The sequence below is a fragment of the Pongo pygmaeus genome, chromosome 1, assembly GCF_028885625.2.
Source record: "Pongo pygmaeus isolate AG05252 chromosome 1, NHGRI_mPonPyg2-v2.0_pri, whole genome shotgun sequence".
NCBI lineage: Eukaryota > Metazoa > Chordata > Mammalia > Primates > Hominidae > Pongo > Pongo pygmaeus.
Genome location: NC_072373.2, coordinates 203596875 through 203614417, shown reverse-complemented (window position 1 = coordinate 203614417; position 17543 = coordinate 203596875). Strand labels below are relative to the sequence as shown.

Sequence of the window (17543 nt, the reverse complement as noted above, 5' to 3'; positions counted from 1 at the left end):
GCACAATCATAGCTCAATATAACCTCAAACTCCTGGGCTCAAGCAATCCTCCCTCCTCCCTCCTGCCTCAGCCTTCCTAGTAGCTAGGACTACAGGAGTGTGCCACCATGCCTGGCTAATTTTTTAAAAAATTTTTTGTAGCTTTTTTACCTCGTTGCACTGCTGAGAGCAAGATGGGTCACCAGCAGCTGTACTGGAGCCACCCGCGAAAATTCGGCCAGGGTTCTCGCTCTTGTCGCGTCTGTTCAAACCGGCACGGTCTGATCCGGAAATATGGCCTCAATATGTGCCGCCAGTGTTTCCGTCAGTACGCGAAGGATATCGGTTTCATTAAGTTGGACTAAATGATCTTCCTTCAGAGGATTATCCGAGGCATCTACTCAGTGAAAAACCATGATAATTCTTTGTACATAAAATAAACATTTGAAAAAACAAAAAACAAAAAACAAAAAAAAAAAAAAAAAAAAAATTTTTTGTAGAGACAGGGTCTTACTCTGTTGCCCAGACTGCTCTCGACCTCCTGGCCTTCAAGTGATCCTCCTGCCTCGGCCTCCCAAAGCACTGAGATTACAGGCATGAGCTACCACACCTGGCCTTATGCTATTTCCAATGACCTTTATGCATTGAAAGTGAAGTTGAGTCCTCGCTTCATTGCATCTTTCATCTTTTTTGTAGGATTGCTCCAATAGAACCACTATAAATAGAGTGAAGGGAAACTTGCATACGTGTTTGCATAATTCAGAATGTTGAAAGGGGGTTAGTTGTCACCCTGGTTGGGGGCACGTCTCTGCTATGGGAAGTAGCATGTCCAGAGGAAAGAGAATACAGATGTTTTAGGTTCCATCTCTGGTCTGCTGCTAACCAGTAGTGTCTACTTAAAATCCCAGCATAGTGTCATCGGAAGGGGTTTTGTAGCTTATCTCAGAGTCCACCTCTCATTTTACAAATGGCAGAATAGACTGAGAGAGCAAAATGTCTCACTCAGGGTCATACAGCCAGTTAAAGGCAGAGGCTGGCCTGGAGCACAAGACCCTGGATCTCCCAGTCCAGTGCTTCTTCCTCAGTACCATGTAGTATTCTGCTTCACTTCTCCCTTGTTAAATGGGGATTATTATCGTACATGAATATTCATAGCAGCATCATTCATAGCAGCGTTATATTAGCTTTCTAGCTTCCTCAAAGGATTGTGCAAAGTTCAAATTAAAAGCTTGAACAAAAGTGCTTTCATAGGTATAAAGCATTGTATGTATGTAAGGCAGTCATGCCATTATTCATTCAGCAAATATTTATTGGTGCCTGCTAAGCTTACATCACTCCTGGAAGACCAGGGGGATCAATGGATGAATCGGATGAAGAGCAGGCCCTCAGCATGCTTTTAATCTTCTAAGAAAGAGAAGCCACGTAAATAACCACAGCTCAAGATAGGAGACAGATGAAGGAAAGGCTAAGAATGAAATTTTCTTTCCATAACCTGTGATTTTGAGGTAGAGAAAAGAAAGGGTTTTTGTTTTTGTTTTTGTTTTTTTTTGAGACGGAGTCTTGCCCTGTCACCCAGGGTGGAGTGCAATGGCGCGATCTTGGCTCACTGCAACCTTCGCCTCCCGGGTTCAGACAATTCTCCTGCCTCAGCTTTGCGAGTAGCTGGGATTATAGGTGCCTGCCACCATGCACAGCTAATTTCGGTATTTTTAGTAGAGATGAGCTTTCACCACGTTGGCCAGGCTGGTCTCGAACTCCTGACCTCGTGGTCCACCTGCCTCGGCCTCCCAAAGTGCTGGGATTACAGGCATGAGCCACCGCACCTGGCCAAGAAAGGGTTTTAAGGTATTTCTTCTTTATTGACATATAATTCACGTACCATAAAATAGAAACTCTCTTAAATTATACAATTCATTGGTTTTAATATAGTCACAAAGTTGTGCAACTTGTCACCACTATCTAATTCCAAAACATTTTCATCACCTAAAAAAGAAACACATACCCTTGAGCTATCACATTCCTCCCCAACACTCCCATCTTTCTGTCTCTGTAGGTTTTCCTATTCTTGACATTTCACATAAATAGAACCATACAATATGTAGTCTTTTGTGACTGGGCTTCCTTCACTTAGCAGAATGTTTTGAAGTTTCTTCCATGTTGTTGTATGAATTAGTACCTCATTCCTTTTTATGGCTGCATAATATTCCATTACAGTGGATATTAACGCATTATATTTATTCATCAATTGATGGCCACTTGGGGTTGTTTCTGATTTGGGCTATTATGAATAATGCTGCTCTGAGTATTTATGTACAGCTTTTTGTATGGACATGTGTTTTCTTTTTTTTTTTTTTTTTTAAGACTGAGTCTTGCTTTGTCACCCAGGCTGGAGTGCAATGGCACGATCTCGGCTTACTGCAACCTCCGCCTTCCAGGTTTAAGCGATTCTTCTGCCTCAGCCTCCCGAGTAGCTGGGATTACAGGCGCCCGCCACCATGCCTAGCTAATTTTTGTATTTTTAGTAGAGATGGGGTTTCACCATGTTGGCCAGGCTGGTCTCGAACTCCTGACCTCAGGTGATCTGCCCACCTCGGCCTCCCAAAGTGCTGGGATTACAGGCATGAGCCACCACGCCCAGCCTTTTTTTTTTTTTTTTAAACAGGGTCTCACTCTGTCACCCAGCCTGGAGTCCAGTGCCACAAACATAGCTCACTGCAGCCTCAAACTCCTAGGCCTAAGTAATCCTCCTGCCTTGGACTCCCAAAGTGCTGGGATTACAGACGTGAGCCACCACACCCAGCCTATTTCTGCATTATTATTTATTTAATTAATTAAAAATTTTTTTGAGACAGAGTCTCTCTCTGTTGCCCAGGCTGGAGCGCAGTGGCATGATCTCAGCTCACTGCAACCTCTGCCTCCTGGGTTTAAGCGATTCTCCTGCCTCAGCCGCTCGAGTAGCTGGGATTACAGGTGCCTGCCACCACGCCCAGTTAATTTTTGTATTTTTAGTAGAGACGAGGTTTTACCACGTTGGCTAGGCTGGTCTTGAACTTCTGACCTCAAGTGATCCACCTGCCTCAGCCTTCCAAAATGCTAGGATTAGAGGTGTGAGCCACAGTGCCTGACCTTGTGCAGGTTTTTTATACAGGTAAACTCATGTCATGGTGGTTTGTTGTGCAGATTATTTTGTTACCCAGGTACTAAGCCTAGTACCCAATAGTTATTTTTTCTGATCCTCTCCCTCTTCCCACCCTCCACCCTCAAGTAGGTTCCAGTGTCTGTTGTTCCCTTCTTTGTGTCCATGAAGCCTCATCATTTAGCTTCGACTTACAAGTTAGAACATGCCATATTTGGTTTGCTGTTTCTGCTTTAGTTTGCTGAGGATAATGGCCTCCGGCTCCATTCATGTTCCTGCAAAGGATATGATCTCATTCTTATGGCTGCATGGTCATTCCATGGTGTACATGTACCACATTTTCTTTCTTTCTTTTTTTTTTTTTCCTTGTGAGATGTAGTTTCGCTCTTGTTGCCCAGCCTGGAGTGCAATGGCGTAGTCTCAGCTCAGTACAACCTCTGCCTCCCGGGTTCAAGTGATTCTCCTGCCTCAGCCTCCCAGGTAGCTGGGATTATAGGCACCTGACACCATGCCTGCCTAATTTTGTAGTTTTAGTAGAGACGGGTTTTCTCCACGTTGGCCAGGCTGGTCTTGAACTCCTGACCTCAGGTGATCTGCCCGCCTCGGCCTCCCAAAGTGCTGGGATTACAGGCGTGAGCCACTGTGCCCAGCCTGTACCACATCTTTATCCCATCTGCCGTTGATGAGCATTTAGGTTGATTCTACGTCTTGGCTATGGTGAATAGTGCCACAATGAACATGCTGCACAGTGTGTGTGTCTTTATGGTGAAACTATTTATATTCCTTTGGGTATATACCCAGTAATAGGATTGCTAGGGCAAATGGTAGTTCTGTTTTTAGCTCTTTGAGGAATCTTCATACTGCTTTCCACAATGGTTGAACTAATTTACACTCCCACTAACAGTGTAAAAGTGTTGCCTTTTCTCTGCAACCTCACCAGCATCTGTAATTTTTTGACTTTTTAATAATAGCCATCCTGACTAGTGTGAGATGGTATCTCATTGTGGTTTTGACTTGCATTTCCCTAATGATCAGTGATACTGAGCTTTTTTTCATATGCTTGTTGGCTGCATGTATGTCTTCTTTTGAAAAGTGTCTGTTCATGTCCTTTGCCCACTTGATGGGATTGTTTTTTTCTTGCACATTCGTTTAAGTTCCTTATAGATGCTGGATATTAGACCTTTGTCAGATGCATAGTTTGCAAATATTTTCTCCCGTTCTATAGGTTGTCTGTTAATGATACACTTTAAAATGATTAGTTTCATCTTATGTGAATTTCACTTAAAAAAAAATTTTTTTTTTTTTGATTCAGAGCCTTGCCCTGTCACCCAGGCTGGAGTGCAGTGGTGTGATCTTGGCTCACTATAGCCGAAACCTCCTGGGCTCAAGCAGTCCTCCCACCTCAGCCTCCCAAGTAACTGGGACTGTAGGTGTGCCACCATGCCCAGCTAATTTTTTAACTTTTTGTAGAGACAGGGTTTCACCATGTTTCCCAGCTGGTCTCAAACTCCTGGGCTCAAGCAATCTTCCCACATTGGTCTCCCAAAATGCTGGGATTATAGACATGAGCCACGGCACCCAGCCTTAAATTTTTTAAAAAGAAACCATATCCTGGCCGGGCTCAGTGGCTCACACCTGTAATTCCAGCACTTTGGGAGGCTGAGGCAGGCAGATCACTTGAGGCCAGTAGCTCAAGACAAGCTTAGCCAACATGGCGAAACCCCATCTCTACTAAAAATACGAAAAGTTAGCCGAGCATGATGGCACATGCGTGTAATCCCAGCTACTCCGGAGGCTGAGGCACGAGAATCACTTGAACTTGAGAGGCAGAGGCTGTAGTGAGCCGAGATGGCATCACTGCACTCCAGCCTGGGCAACAGAGTGAGACTGTCTCAAAAAAAAAGAAAAAGCCATATCCTTTAGCTGTCAGTTCTCTATCCCCCCCCATTCCCTTCAGCCCTAAGCAACCATTAATCTACTTCCTATTTCTATTCTATTTTGTTCTATTTTATATAAATGGAATTATGCAATATGTAGGCTTCTTTCACTTGGCGTAATATTTTTAGAGTTCATCTATGTTGTAGCATGTATCAGTACTTCATTCCTTCTTATGGCCAAATAACATTCCATTGTATGGATATACCACATTTTGTTTATCTATTTATCAGTTGATGGATGTTTCCACCTTTTGGCTATTGTGAATAATGCTGCTCTAAACTTTTTTTTTCTTTTTGAGACTGAATCTCACTCTCACTAAGGCTGGAGTGGCATGATCATAGCTCACTGTAACTTCAAACTCCTGGGTTCAAGCAATCCTTCTGCCTCAGCCTCCTGAGTAGCTAGGGCTGTAGATGCATGGCCACCACACCTGGCTAATTTTATTTTTTGTAGAGACGGGATTTTGCTATGTTGCCCAGGCTGGTCTTAAATTCTTGGCCTCAAGTGATTCTCCCTCGGCCTCCCAAAGCACTGGGATTACAGGTGTGAGCCAGTGCACCTGGCCTTGCTATAAATACATTCTTGCACAGATTTTTGTGTGGCGTTTCTTCACTTTTAACAAAGTCACGATTTTCCTTCTGATCTTGCATTTCAAACCTAACAGGTGATAAAGACATCCTATACTCTGCCCCTGCCATCCTACAATGAAATACCCCTTGTCAGCTTCATCTCTGGTAGGGAAATTGGGGCAGGGGAAATGTTATAATCCATGCTACTGAGCAAATATAACAGGGGTTACCAGGTTTTAGTAGAATTCAAATTTAGCTAACATTTGTTGAGCACCTACTACAATCCAGATACGATACTGTTATTTTTTTTTTTTTTTTTTTGGAGACAAGAGTCTCGCTGTATCCCCTAGGCTGGAGTGCAGTGGTGCAATCTCAGCTCACTGCAACCTCCGCCTCCCAGGTTCAAGAGATTCTCCTGCTTCAGCCTCCCAAGTAACTTTGTATTTTTAGTAGAAACGGGGTTTTGCCATGTTGACCAGGCTGGTCTCAAATTCCTGACCTCAGGTGATCCACCCACCTCAGCATCCCAAAGTGCTGGGATTACAGGCGTGAGCCACCACACCTGGCCCTGTTATGTGTTTTCATATATATTTTATCATGTATTCACAACAACCCATTAAAGTAGGTGTTAGCATCCCCATTTTACAAATGAGGAAATTGAAACTCAGAAAATTTAAGTAACTTCCCTACGTAGGTACTAATTGGTACACTGAGGGGGAAGCTGGAATTCAGGCCCAGGTGCCTAAGTATTATATGTTTTTCTCTTTCTGCTGCATTATCCAGAGCCAAACAAGGACTATAGCACACATGAAAGGAGTGGTTCTTCATATTTGGATATTACCATTCAATTCTTGGTTCTAGATGAGTGATCCTCACAAATGTACTTTGTTCTAAATCATGTTAACCTCAGGCTATTATATTACTGATCACCTTGGCATTATGATTAGACTAATTCCTCCAAATCGAGCTGTTAATTGACTTTTTTTTTTTTTCTTTTTTGAGACAGAGTCTCACTCTGTCACCCAGGCTGGAGTGCAGTGGTGTGATCTTGGCTCACTGCACCCTCTGCCTCCCAGGTTCAAGTGATTCTCCTGCCTCAGCCTCCCGAGTAGCTGGGATTACTGGCGCGCACCACCACTCCTGGCTAATTTTTTTTTTTTTTTTTTTTTTTTTTTTTTTTTTTTTTTTAGTAGAGACAGGGTTTCACCATATTGGCCAGGCTGGTCTGGAACTCCTGACCACAGGTGATTTGCCCACCTTGGCCTCCCAAAGTGCTGGGATTACAGGTGTGAGTGACCACACCTAGCCAGACTTCTATTTTCTTGTTAGTATCCTTTAAAATCATAGAGATAGGCTTATAGAAGAAAGTTTTCCAGTAGCCTAAGTTAAAAGTTTATAGAAATGATGGGGTTACATGGTGATATGCTAGGCATTTTAGAGCTCCAGGAATAGAATACCTTTTGGGAGGTATAACATCTGCATAGCAACTCATATTTTCTTTGTAACATTATGTCTTGTGTCTTCTTCTGTGCCTTAAGTATTTTTGTATTTTTCATAATCCCAGCTCCCAGAAATCAGCTGCTTTCTTTCTCCTTAATTCATTGAGTATCTACTAGAGCTGTTCCACAATATCCTAACTTATAGTAGACCTTTGGGCCCAGGCACAGTGCCTCATGCCTGTCATTCCAGCAGTTTGGGGGGCTGAGGCAGGAGGATTGCTTGAAGCTAGCCAGGCAGTCGAGACCAACCTGGGCAACATAGCAAGACCCTGAATTTAGAAAAAAACAATAATTAGCTGGGAATGGTGGTGCATGCCTGTAGTCCTAGCTACTTGGGAGTCTGAGGTGGGAAGAAGGACTGTGTGAGCCCAGGAGTTCAAGGTTATAGTATGCTATGATCGCACCACTATATAGTGGTGATAGAGTAAGACCCTGCCTCTATTAAAAAAATCAAAATCTGCCAGGCGTGTCAGCCTTGCCAACATGGTGAAACCTCGTCTCTACTAAAAATACAAAAATTAGCTGGGCATGGTGGGGGCATCTGTAATCCCAGCTACTCGGGAGGCTGAGGCAGGAGAATTGCTTGAACCCGGGAGGCAGAGGCTACAGTGAGCCGAGATCATGCCACTGCACTCCAGCCTGAGTGATAGATAGAGCAAGACTCTGTCTCAGATATAAAAAAAAAAACCTGCCAGGTGTGGTAGCTCATGCCTGTAATCCTAGCACTTTGGGAGGCTGAGACGAGAGGATTGCTTGAGCCCAGGAGTTGGAGACCAGCCTGGGCAGCATGGTGAGGTCATGTCTCTACAAAAAATTTTAAAAATTAGGTGGGCATGGTGGCACACACATGTAGTCCCAGCTACTCAGGAGGGAGGTGGCAGGATTGCTTCAGCTGGGGAGGTCTAGGCTAGAGTGCAGTGATGCAGTGATTGCACCACTGCACTCCAGCCTAGGCAACTGAGCGAGATCCTGTCTCAAAAAACAAAAATTAAATTAAAAAACCTTCGTCCTCTAGCTAGAGAAATTTTTTGTTGAGCTTTTATATTCTGCAGACAAATTAGCCATTAATGTTATTAGAGCTTCAAGTATGCAAATCAGGGTATATTGTTAAGTGTGCTCTCTTTAGAATGAAGAATACACATTAAAGGTTACTTGTACCCAGGCATATCTCAGCACTTTGGGAGGGCGAGGCAGGCAGATTACTTGAGGCCAGGCATTCAAGACCAGCCTGGGCAACATGGTGAAACCCTTTCTCTGCAAAAAATGCAAAAATTAGCCAGGCTTGGTGGCACATGCCTGTAATCCCAGCTACTCGGGAGGCAGAGGTATGAGAATTGCTTGAACCCAGGAGGTGGAGGCTGCATTGAGCTGAGATCGCACCACTGCACTCCAGCCTGGGTGACAGACCAAGACTCCGTCTCAGAAAAAGAAAAAGAAAAAAAAAAAGTCACTTGTGGTCTGTTTTAGTCCCTGTGGTCCCTTTTTTCCATTACAGTTTTCTAAGTTGTCTTTCTTATTCTACTGTGATGTGTTTAGTTCATTTCCCTCACTGTCATTTTTGTGCTTCTAAGATGTAGGAACAAATGAGTATAAAGAAGGTTTAACTTATTAATTCATGTTGTTCTTTCTGGTTTGTTTGTTTTTTTTTTTTTTTTTTTTGAGATGGAGTCTTGCTCTGTCACCCAGGCTGGAGTGCAGTGGCTCAATCTCGGCTCACTGCAAGCTCTGCCTCCCCGGTTCATGCCATTCTTCTGCCTCAGCCTCCCAAGTAGCTGGTACTACAGGCACCCGCCACCACACTGGGCTACTTTTTTGTATTTTTAGTAGAGATGGGATTTCACCATGTTAGCCAGGATGGTGTCTCGATCTCCTGACCTTGTGATCTGCCCGCCTCGGCCTCCCAAAGTGCTGGGATTATAGGCGTGAGCCACGGCGCCCGGCCTAAGTTTTTTCTGAATTTAGTGTCCTACCTATGTCTTTTGGTCATTTGATTACATTTCCCTTTTTTAGTCTCTTTATGGTGCTCTGATTACAATGGCCTTGTAGTCAGTGAAGGACAACTGTATTGCCTGTCTTTGCTTTTTGTTGTTGGGTTTTTTTTTTTTTTTTTTTTTTTGAGACTGATTCTCACTCTGTCACCCAGTCTGGAGTGCAGTGGTGCGATCTCTGCTCACTGCAACCTCCACCTCCCAGGTTCAAGTAATTGTCCTGCCTCAGCCTCCCGAGTAGTTGGGACTACAGGCGCCCGACTGTACACCTGGCAAATTTTTGTATTTTTGGTAGAGACGGGGTTTCACCGTGTTGGCCAAGCTGTTCTCGAACTTCTGACCTCAGGTGATCTGCCTGCCTCAGCCCCCCAAAGTGCTGGGATTACAGGCGTGAGCCACCATGTCCAGCCTATTGTGTGTCTTTGAAGAGAAGTATCTGTGTTTGGTTTAGTTTCTGCTGCATTTTTCTTTTGTTTTTTTTTAAGATGGAGTCTCACTCTGTCACCCAGGCTGGAGTGCAGTGGTGCAATCTCAGCTCACTGCAACCTCCGCCTCCTGGGTTTAAGTGATTCTCCTGCCTCAGCCTCCCAAGTAGCTGGGACTACAGGCGTGTGCCACCACACCTGGCTAATTTTTTGTACTTTTAGTAGAGACGGGGTTTCACTGTGTTAGCCAGGATGGTCTCGATCTCCTGACCTCGTGATCTGCCCACCTTGGCCTTCCAAATTGCTGGGATTACAGGTGTGAGCCACTGCGCCTGGCCTTCTCTCTGTTGCTGCTGCTTCTTCTTCTTCTTCTCCTCCTCCTTCTTCTTCTCCTTCTCCTTCTCCTCCTCCTCCTCCTCCTGCTCCTCCTGCTCCTCCTCCCTTCTCCTTCTCCCTTCTCCTTCTCCTTCTTCCTCTTCCTCTTCTCTCTTTCTTCTTTCTTCTTTTTTTTTTTTTTAACAGACAAGGTCTTGCTGTATTACTCAGGCTGGTTTCGAAGTCCTGACCTCAAGCGATCTTCCCACTTCTGCCTCCCAAAATGCTGGGATTATAGGCTTGAGCCACCGCATTCAGGCATCTGCTATATTTTCAAAGTTTATCACAGTGCCTGGCATAATAGGCATTGAAAATTTTATTTTATGAATTCTTAGTCACTAATTTCAGCCTTTTTGCCTCTTAGCAGAACTGAACATTATGTAATTTGCATACTGCACAGATAGAAATCCCCTTGATGTAGTCTTTTCTAGTGTTTAATCATATATGTAACTTTATTGTGTCAATTCCAAATCTCTCATTCATGTCACTTTATATCTGAGCTCAAAGCCCTCCTTAAAATAATGCTTTTAAAATTTGATCATGATTAAATCTTCTCATCCTCAAATAACTATTGATTTATTGATCTGATTATTTGTGTTTGAGAGACTTTTGGACTGAAGTATGAAACTTGTTATGCCCCTTGGTAGATTTAAGGGTATTTCCTTCCTGGTGTGAACCTTTTAAATAATCTCTACTTAGAAGTGTTTCCAGTTTTAAAAACAAAAACAAAAAAAGAAAAAAAAAGATTTTTTAAAATAAAGTGTTTCTGGTTGTGTTTGTCTGCCTGTAAAAGCTTGTGGAAAGGCACTGAGTCCCTTTTCTTGAGAGGAGAGAAGATAGGCATGCTCCAAGATGAGCTCTCTACCAGTATGCTATCATTTCTTCTCAGGACAGGAGCAGAAATATTCACCAGAATGCTAACCAGGCCAGGCGTGGTGGCTCACGCCTGTAATCCCAGCACTTCGGGAAGTGGAGGCGGGTGGATCAGTTGAGGTCAGGAGTTCAAGATCAGCCTGACCAACATGGCGAAACCCTGTCTCTGCAAAAAATACATAAAAAATAGCTAAACATGATGATGCACTCCTGTAATCTCAGCTACTTGGGAGGCTGAAGCACGAGAACGGCTTGAACCTGAGAGGCAGTGGTTACAGTGAGCTATTGCGCCACTGCACTCCAGCCTGGGTGACAGAGTGAGACTGTGTTTCAAAAAAAAAAAAAGAATGCTAACTAGGCATCAGTTGTATTAAATTTTGACTTTTTTTTTTTTGAGATGGAGTTTCGCTCTGTCGTCCAGGGTGGAATGCAGTGGCGCGATCTCGGCTCACTGCAACCTCCGCCTCCTGGGTTAAAATGATTCTCCTGCCTCAGCCTCCCCAGTAGCTGGGATTACAGGCGTGCACCACCACACCTGACTAATTTTTTTTGTATTTTTAGTAGAGACGTGGTTTCACCCTGTTGGCCTTGAACTCCTGACGTCAGGTGATCTGCCCACCTCCGCCTCCCAAAGTGCTGGGATTACAGGCGTAAGCCACCGCACCTAGCCAAATTTGACATTTTGTTTTTTTTTTTTAAACCTGTCTACCAATTTGATCCCAACTTCCATTTTACCATTTACCTGAATTGTGGTTTCCTGCTTGTCTGGTTTCTCTTTTCCCCATTCTTGTTCCTTTTAGTATTTCCAAGCCACACACCAGTCTTAGCTAAAAACCCCTTGTCTTTGGTACTGAGCTCTCTTAGTATGGCTACTATGTGTTTCATCTCATTATTCCTCCTTGTCTATCTCAGTGCTTGGTGCTAGGTAAATACCCAATTAAAGTTTTAAGAAAATTAATGAATAAGTCATGGCAATTTAGTGGGCTCTTTTGGTGGATTCTCATAGTGATTGCTACTCCAGGAAATTACATACCATAGTTGTCAAGAGAATGGACTTTGGAATCACATGGCCCTGGGTTTGAGTTCCTGTTCCAGCTCCAGTTTTAGCTGTGTAACATTGTGAAAATTGTTGCATGTCTATGAATATGTTTCCTCATATGTAAAATTATGACAGTAAGAGCATCTATCCTACAAGGTTTTTTTGTTTAAGACAAGTGCAGTAGTGACAAGAGGGGAAACAGTAGAACAAGGAGTTCAATATGTAACTGTGAATAATCAATTGAGATAACTTGGTACCTTTGGACCAGGCCATAAAACTTTTTTTTGCTGAGATGGAGTCTCGCTCTGTCGCCCAAGCCAGAGTGCAGTGGCACAATCTCAGCACACTGCAACTTCTGCCTCCCAGGTTCACGCGATTCTCCTGCCTCAGCCTCCTTAGTAGCTGGGATTACAGGCATGCTCCACCACATGCAGCTAATTTTTGTATTTTTAGTAGAGATGGAGTTTCACCATGTTGGCCGGGCTGGTCTCGAACTCCTGACCTCAGTTGATCCGCCCATCTCAGCCTCCCAAAGTGCTTGGATTACAGGCGTGAACCACCGCACCCGGCCAAAACTTTTTGAACCACTCTTCTTCTGGGGTCTTAGCACTCTCTCCCTGGAAGTGGTTTTCCCCCAGTTCTTTGCTGCTTCTTGTCATTCATGTTTCAGCCTAAATGTCGTCTTCTCAGAGAACCCCTCTCTATCAGGCAGGATTTGTAGTTGTATGCGACAGAAACCAACTCTGGCTGATTATTGAAAATATATTAAGGAAATTCACAAAACATCAGGGAAGGTCATAGAGTCATGCTTGAAGAATGCTAGAACAAGAGAAACTGGGCAGCAGGCAGGATCCACAACTAAAATCATTCATAAACAGCCTGGTGAACACACTGTTGCCACCACTACTTACACAGCTAACACCACCTGCTGCACTGGACTTAATGGCCACTGTGGCCACCCCTTGCTACACTCCAGCTGGACTCTCTGTGGTCCTCTGACTCTGAGACACTAGATCCCAGTTCAAGGTTTAGGGGTGATGTGTCTGGTTGGCATAGCCTGGGCCATATATTCACATTGTAGCTGCAAGGGAGCCTCAGAAAGAGAATCTCAGTCACCTCCTTTCTCACTTTATAGTGGTAAGGGGCTCTGCTTCCCACTAGATTCAAAAGGGGAATTCCCAAAATATAGGAAGTGTTCAAATGCTGAGAAGCCAGAAAATTCGACAAATGTCCACTACAGTTTCTTTGACCTGAAGTCTAAAAGTAGCTCACCAGTCATTGTCACTTCAACTTGTGTTATTGTCATCATACACTTTCCACTACTGGATATTTTCTTATTTTTATTTATTTCATTGTTTATTGTCTGTCCCCTCCTGTTAGAATGTAAGTACCATGAGCAAGGACATTGCCTGTTTTGCTCATTGGTATATCCCTTCATTCTGTGCCAGGAACAGCACCTGGCATGTAGTAAAAGCTCCTTATGTTCATTTGTTGAATGAATGACTATAAAACCCTCAGCACAATGCCTGGCACATAGTAAGTGCTTCACTTTTGGCAACATATATTTCTTTCTTTTTTTTTTTTTTTTTTTTGAGATGGAGTCTCACTCTGTCACCCAGGCTAGAGTGCAGTGGCACGATCTCGCTCACTGCAAGCTCCGCCTCCCAGATTCACGCCATTCTCCTGCCTCTGCCTCCCGAGTAGCTGGGACTACAGACGCCCGCCACTACGCCCAGCTAATTTTTTGTAGTTTTTGTAGAGATGGGGTTTCACCATGTTAGCCAAGATGGTCTCGATCTCTTGACCTCGTGATCCGCCCGCCTCGGCCTCCCAAAATGCTGGGATTACAGGTGTGAGCCACTGCGCCCAGCCTGGCAACATATATTTCTTAGCAAATTAAAACATTTATATTCTTAAAAGAAAAACCTTTTGACTTACATTGTTTCATTTGACCTCCACAGCAGTCTTCCAAGGAAAAGGGTATTGGGGGTAAGGAATGAGCCTTTTTCGGGTGAAGCGTACATAACCGCATCAGTGTTTGTTCCAATGCGTCCTATGCCTGTGAGTCACAGGAATGAGTGTCTACTTGGAAAGATTAAGAGACTTAGGCAAGGCCACACAACTGTTCTTTCTTAATACCAGATATACTCACTTCTTTGGTGTTATTTCCAATGTAATCGTCCTCACCTCATATTCTTGGTGATTGTGGGGAAATTATTGTTGTTGTTTGGCTTTGACCAGTATATCACAAAGCAGAGCTATAGATGCCATTTCAGGCTAGTGTTTAGCTTACATTAATTTGTTCAAATTCACATTTTTAATTTGATGACCAAAGACTCCTGCAAAAATCATCATGAAACTATAGTTCTCAACTGGTATTCCTGGTGTTCTTGATGCTTACTCTTAAAAATGCCAGCGACTGCCATATCTCCCTGGTAATGACACTAAGATGGCAATGCTGAATGGCTTCATGTTGTAAGGGAAGGTTCTTGCCTGTTTTTTTGTTTGTTTTTTTCTTTTTGAGACAGAGTCTTGCTCTGTCACCCAGGCTGGAGTGCAGTGGTGCAGACTAGGCTCACTGCAACCTCCGCCTCCCGGGTTCAAATGATTATCCTGCCTCAGCCTCCTGAGTAGCTGGGACTACAGGCGTGTGCCACCACACCTGGCTAATTTTTGTATTTTTAGTAGAGACAGGGTTTCACCATATTGGCCAGGCTGGTCTTAAACTCCTGACCTCGTGATCCGCCCGCCTCGGCCTCCCAAAGTGCTGAGATTAAGGCATGAGCCACTGCGCCTGGCGGTTCTTGTCTTTTAAAGAGCTTATGATCCTGCCAGGCACGGTGGCTCATGCCTGTAATCCCAGCACTTTGGGAGGCCGAGGTGAGAGGGTTGCTTGAGCCCAGGAGTTTGAGACAGCCTGGGCAACATAATGAGGCCCCATCTCAATTACAAAACAAACAAACAAAAATGGCTGGGCACGGTGGCTCACACCTGTAATCCCAGCACTTTGGGAGACTGAGGCGGGTGGATCACCTGAGGTCGGGAGTTCGAGACCAGCCTGGTCAACACAGTGAAACCCTGCCTCTGCTAAAAATACAAAAACTAGCCGGGCATGATGGCAGGTGCCTATAGTGCCAGCTACTTGGGAGGCTGAGGCATGAGAATCACTTGAACCCGGGAGGCAGAGGTTGCAGTGAGGCAAGATTATGCCACTACACTCCAGCCTGAGCAACAGAGCGAGACTCTGCCAAAAAAAAAAAAAAAAAAAAGGAAAGGAAGGGAGGGAGGGAGGGAAGGAAAGAAAGGAAAGAAAGAGCTTGTTATCCCAAAATTGATTATGGAGGCGTTAGCCCCAAAGAACTCGGGCTGAATGAGAACATCTAATTTGGCAGCGAGTTTTTTTTATTGTCCTACTGCATGCCTAGCACTAAAGGAAAACAAAATCTGCAATAACATAATGTTTAGGTGTCGAGTCTTCTTTTGTGGTTAAATGACAGAGGAAAGGAAGGAGTCTGCTCACAGATCAGGTGAAAAACGTGATTTCAGGAGAGGAGGCCAGCTGGTGAGAGATTGAAATGTAGCCTTGCGAGGTCCTAATGACTGGCAGGGTTGGCAGAGAGAACTGGTGGACCCTGAGAGCCGTCTTCTGAGCACAAAGGGCCATCATTAGGAAGAAAGACTAAACTTCTGTGTGGCTTCAGAGGTGGAACCAGGACTAAAAGGTGAAAATGACAGGAGGCAGAACTTTCCTTGAAAGTCTAGTATTTTTGGCCGGGCACGGTGGCTCATGCCTGTAATCCCAGCACTTTGGTAGGCCAAGGCAGGTGGATCACAAGGTCAGGAGATCGAGACCATCCTGGGTAACACTGTGAAACCCCGTCTCTACTAAAACTACAAAAAATTAGCCGGGCGTGGTGGCGGGCACCTGTAGTCCCAGCTACTCAGGAGGCTGAGGCAGGAGAATGGCGTGAACCCCGGGGGGCGGAGCCTGCAGTGAGCCGAGATCGTGCCACTGCACTCCAGCCTGGGTGACAGCAAGACTCTGTCTCAAAAAAAAAAGAAAGTCTAGTATTTTTAAATCTGATTACAAATTAGTGTGCTTTTATAGAATAATTTTGAAAATATTAAAAAGTAGAAAAAGCCGTATCATTAACCAAAGAGAGCCATTGTTTTCTTTTTATTATTTTACTTATTTTTAATTTGTTTAGAGACAGGGTCTTGTTCTGTCACCCAGGCAGGAGTGCAGTGGTGTCATCATAGCTCACTGCAGCCTCAAACTCCCGGGCTCAAGTGATCTTCCCACCTCAGCCTCCTGAGTAGCTGGGACTACAGGCACATGCCACCATGCCCAACTTTTTTTTTTTTTTTTGGTTGTTGTTGTTGTTGGTATAGATAAGGTCTCGCTTTGCTGCCCAGGCTGGTCTCTAACACCTGGCTTCAAGTAGTCCTCCCACCTCAACCTCCCAAAGTGCTGGGATTACAGGCATGAGCCACTGTGCCCAGCCATATTTTGAGTTTTCTTACGATAAAATTGTTTTCCTTTTTTAGAGGCAGAGTGTCGCTATGTTGCCCAAGGAGGACTTGAACTCCTGGGCTCAAGTGATTCTCCTGTCTCAGCCTCCTGAGTAGTTGGGACTACAGGTGCACAGCACTGCACCACCACACCTGACTTTTCTTTTTCTTATGGCAAATCCTCAGAAATAGAATTGCTTATTATTTTTAACAATCAGAGTTGTATAACACAGGAATAGGTTGCTTCAACAAGTGGTAAGGCTAGGCCAGGTGCAGTGGCTCATGCCTGTAATCCCAGCACTTTGGGAAGCTGAGGTAGGCAGATCTCTTGAGCCCAGGATTTCAATACCAGCTTCAGCAAGATGGCGAGACTCCATCTCTACAAAAAAAAAAAAAAAAGAAAAAAGAAAAAATTAGCTGGGAGAGGTGGTGTGCATCTGTGATCTCAGTTACTCAGGAGGCTGAGATGGGAGGATCACTTGAGCCTTGGAAGTTGAGGCTACAGTGAGCCATGATCATGCCACTGCACTGCAGCTTGGGTGACAGAGTGAGACCCTGTCTCAAAAAGAAAAAAAGAGTAGTGAGACTAAAAGCCTACCTACCAGGATGTTTTTTTGTTTGTTTTTTGTTTTTGTTTTTTTGTTTTGTTTTGTTTTGAGATGCAGTCTTGCTCTGTCACCCAGGCTGGAGTGCGGTGGCGCAATCTCGGCTCACTGCAAGCTCCGCCTCCCAGGTTCACGCCATTCTCCTGCCTCAGCCTTCCGAGTAGCTGGGACTACAGGCACCCACCACCACGCCCAGCTAATTTTTTTGTATTTTTAGTAGGGACGGGGTTTCACCATGTTAGCCAGGATGGTCTCGATCTCCTGACCTTGTGATCTGCCTACCTCGGCCTCCCAAAGTGCTGAGATTACAGGCGTGAGCCACCGCGCCCGGCCCTACGAGGATGTTAAAGAAGGATTTCTTTATTAGGTTGGGTCTTGGACACGGTCACCATTACATTTCCTTTACACTGTTTGATTCTGTCAATCTACTGGAGGCTTGAGATTTCTGTCTGTGATATTGATTTGGTTTCGGGGAGAGCCAAGCTGAGGATCAGAGATTTGAAGCATAACTAAAAGTTCAGACGAGCTGCCACAGATGCCTACTGAGCAAGTGAAACTTGATGTCTTTCTAGCTTTGCCTTGTTCTAACTTTAAGGATATGCTAC

General features: G+C 44.5%; 2 protein-coding genes across 2 annotated transcripts in view; both read left to right on the top strand.

The window, feature by feature from the left end:
• WDTC1 (WD and tetratricopeptide repeats 1) overlaps window positions 1–17543 on the top strand; it is a 73162-nt gene that overhangs the window by 9663 nt on the left and 45956 nt on the right. The gene's annotated exons all lie outside the window — the stretch shown is intronic.
• On the top strand, window positions 146–392 carry LOC129042625 (small ribosomal subunit protein uS14). Its single transcript, XM_054498851.2, has one exon. It carries the CDS (start codon window positions 174–176, stop codon window positions 342–344), a length of 171 nt encoding a protein of 56 aa, XP_054354826.1. The 5' UTR covers window positions 146–173; the 3' UTR covers window positions 345–392.

What these genes read in the sequence shown, in the direction of transcription:
- LOC129042625 (XM_054498851.2), top strand. Translation starts at nt 174, where the DNA reads ATGGGTCACCAGCAGCTGTACTGGAGCCACCCGCGAAAATTCGGCCAG.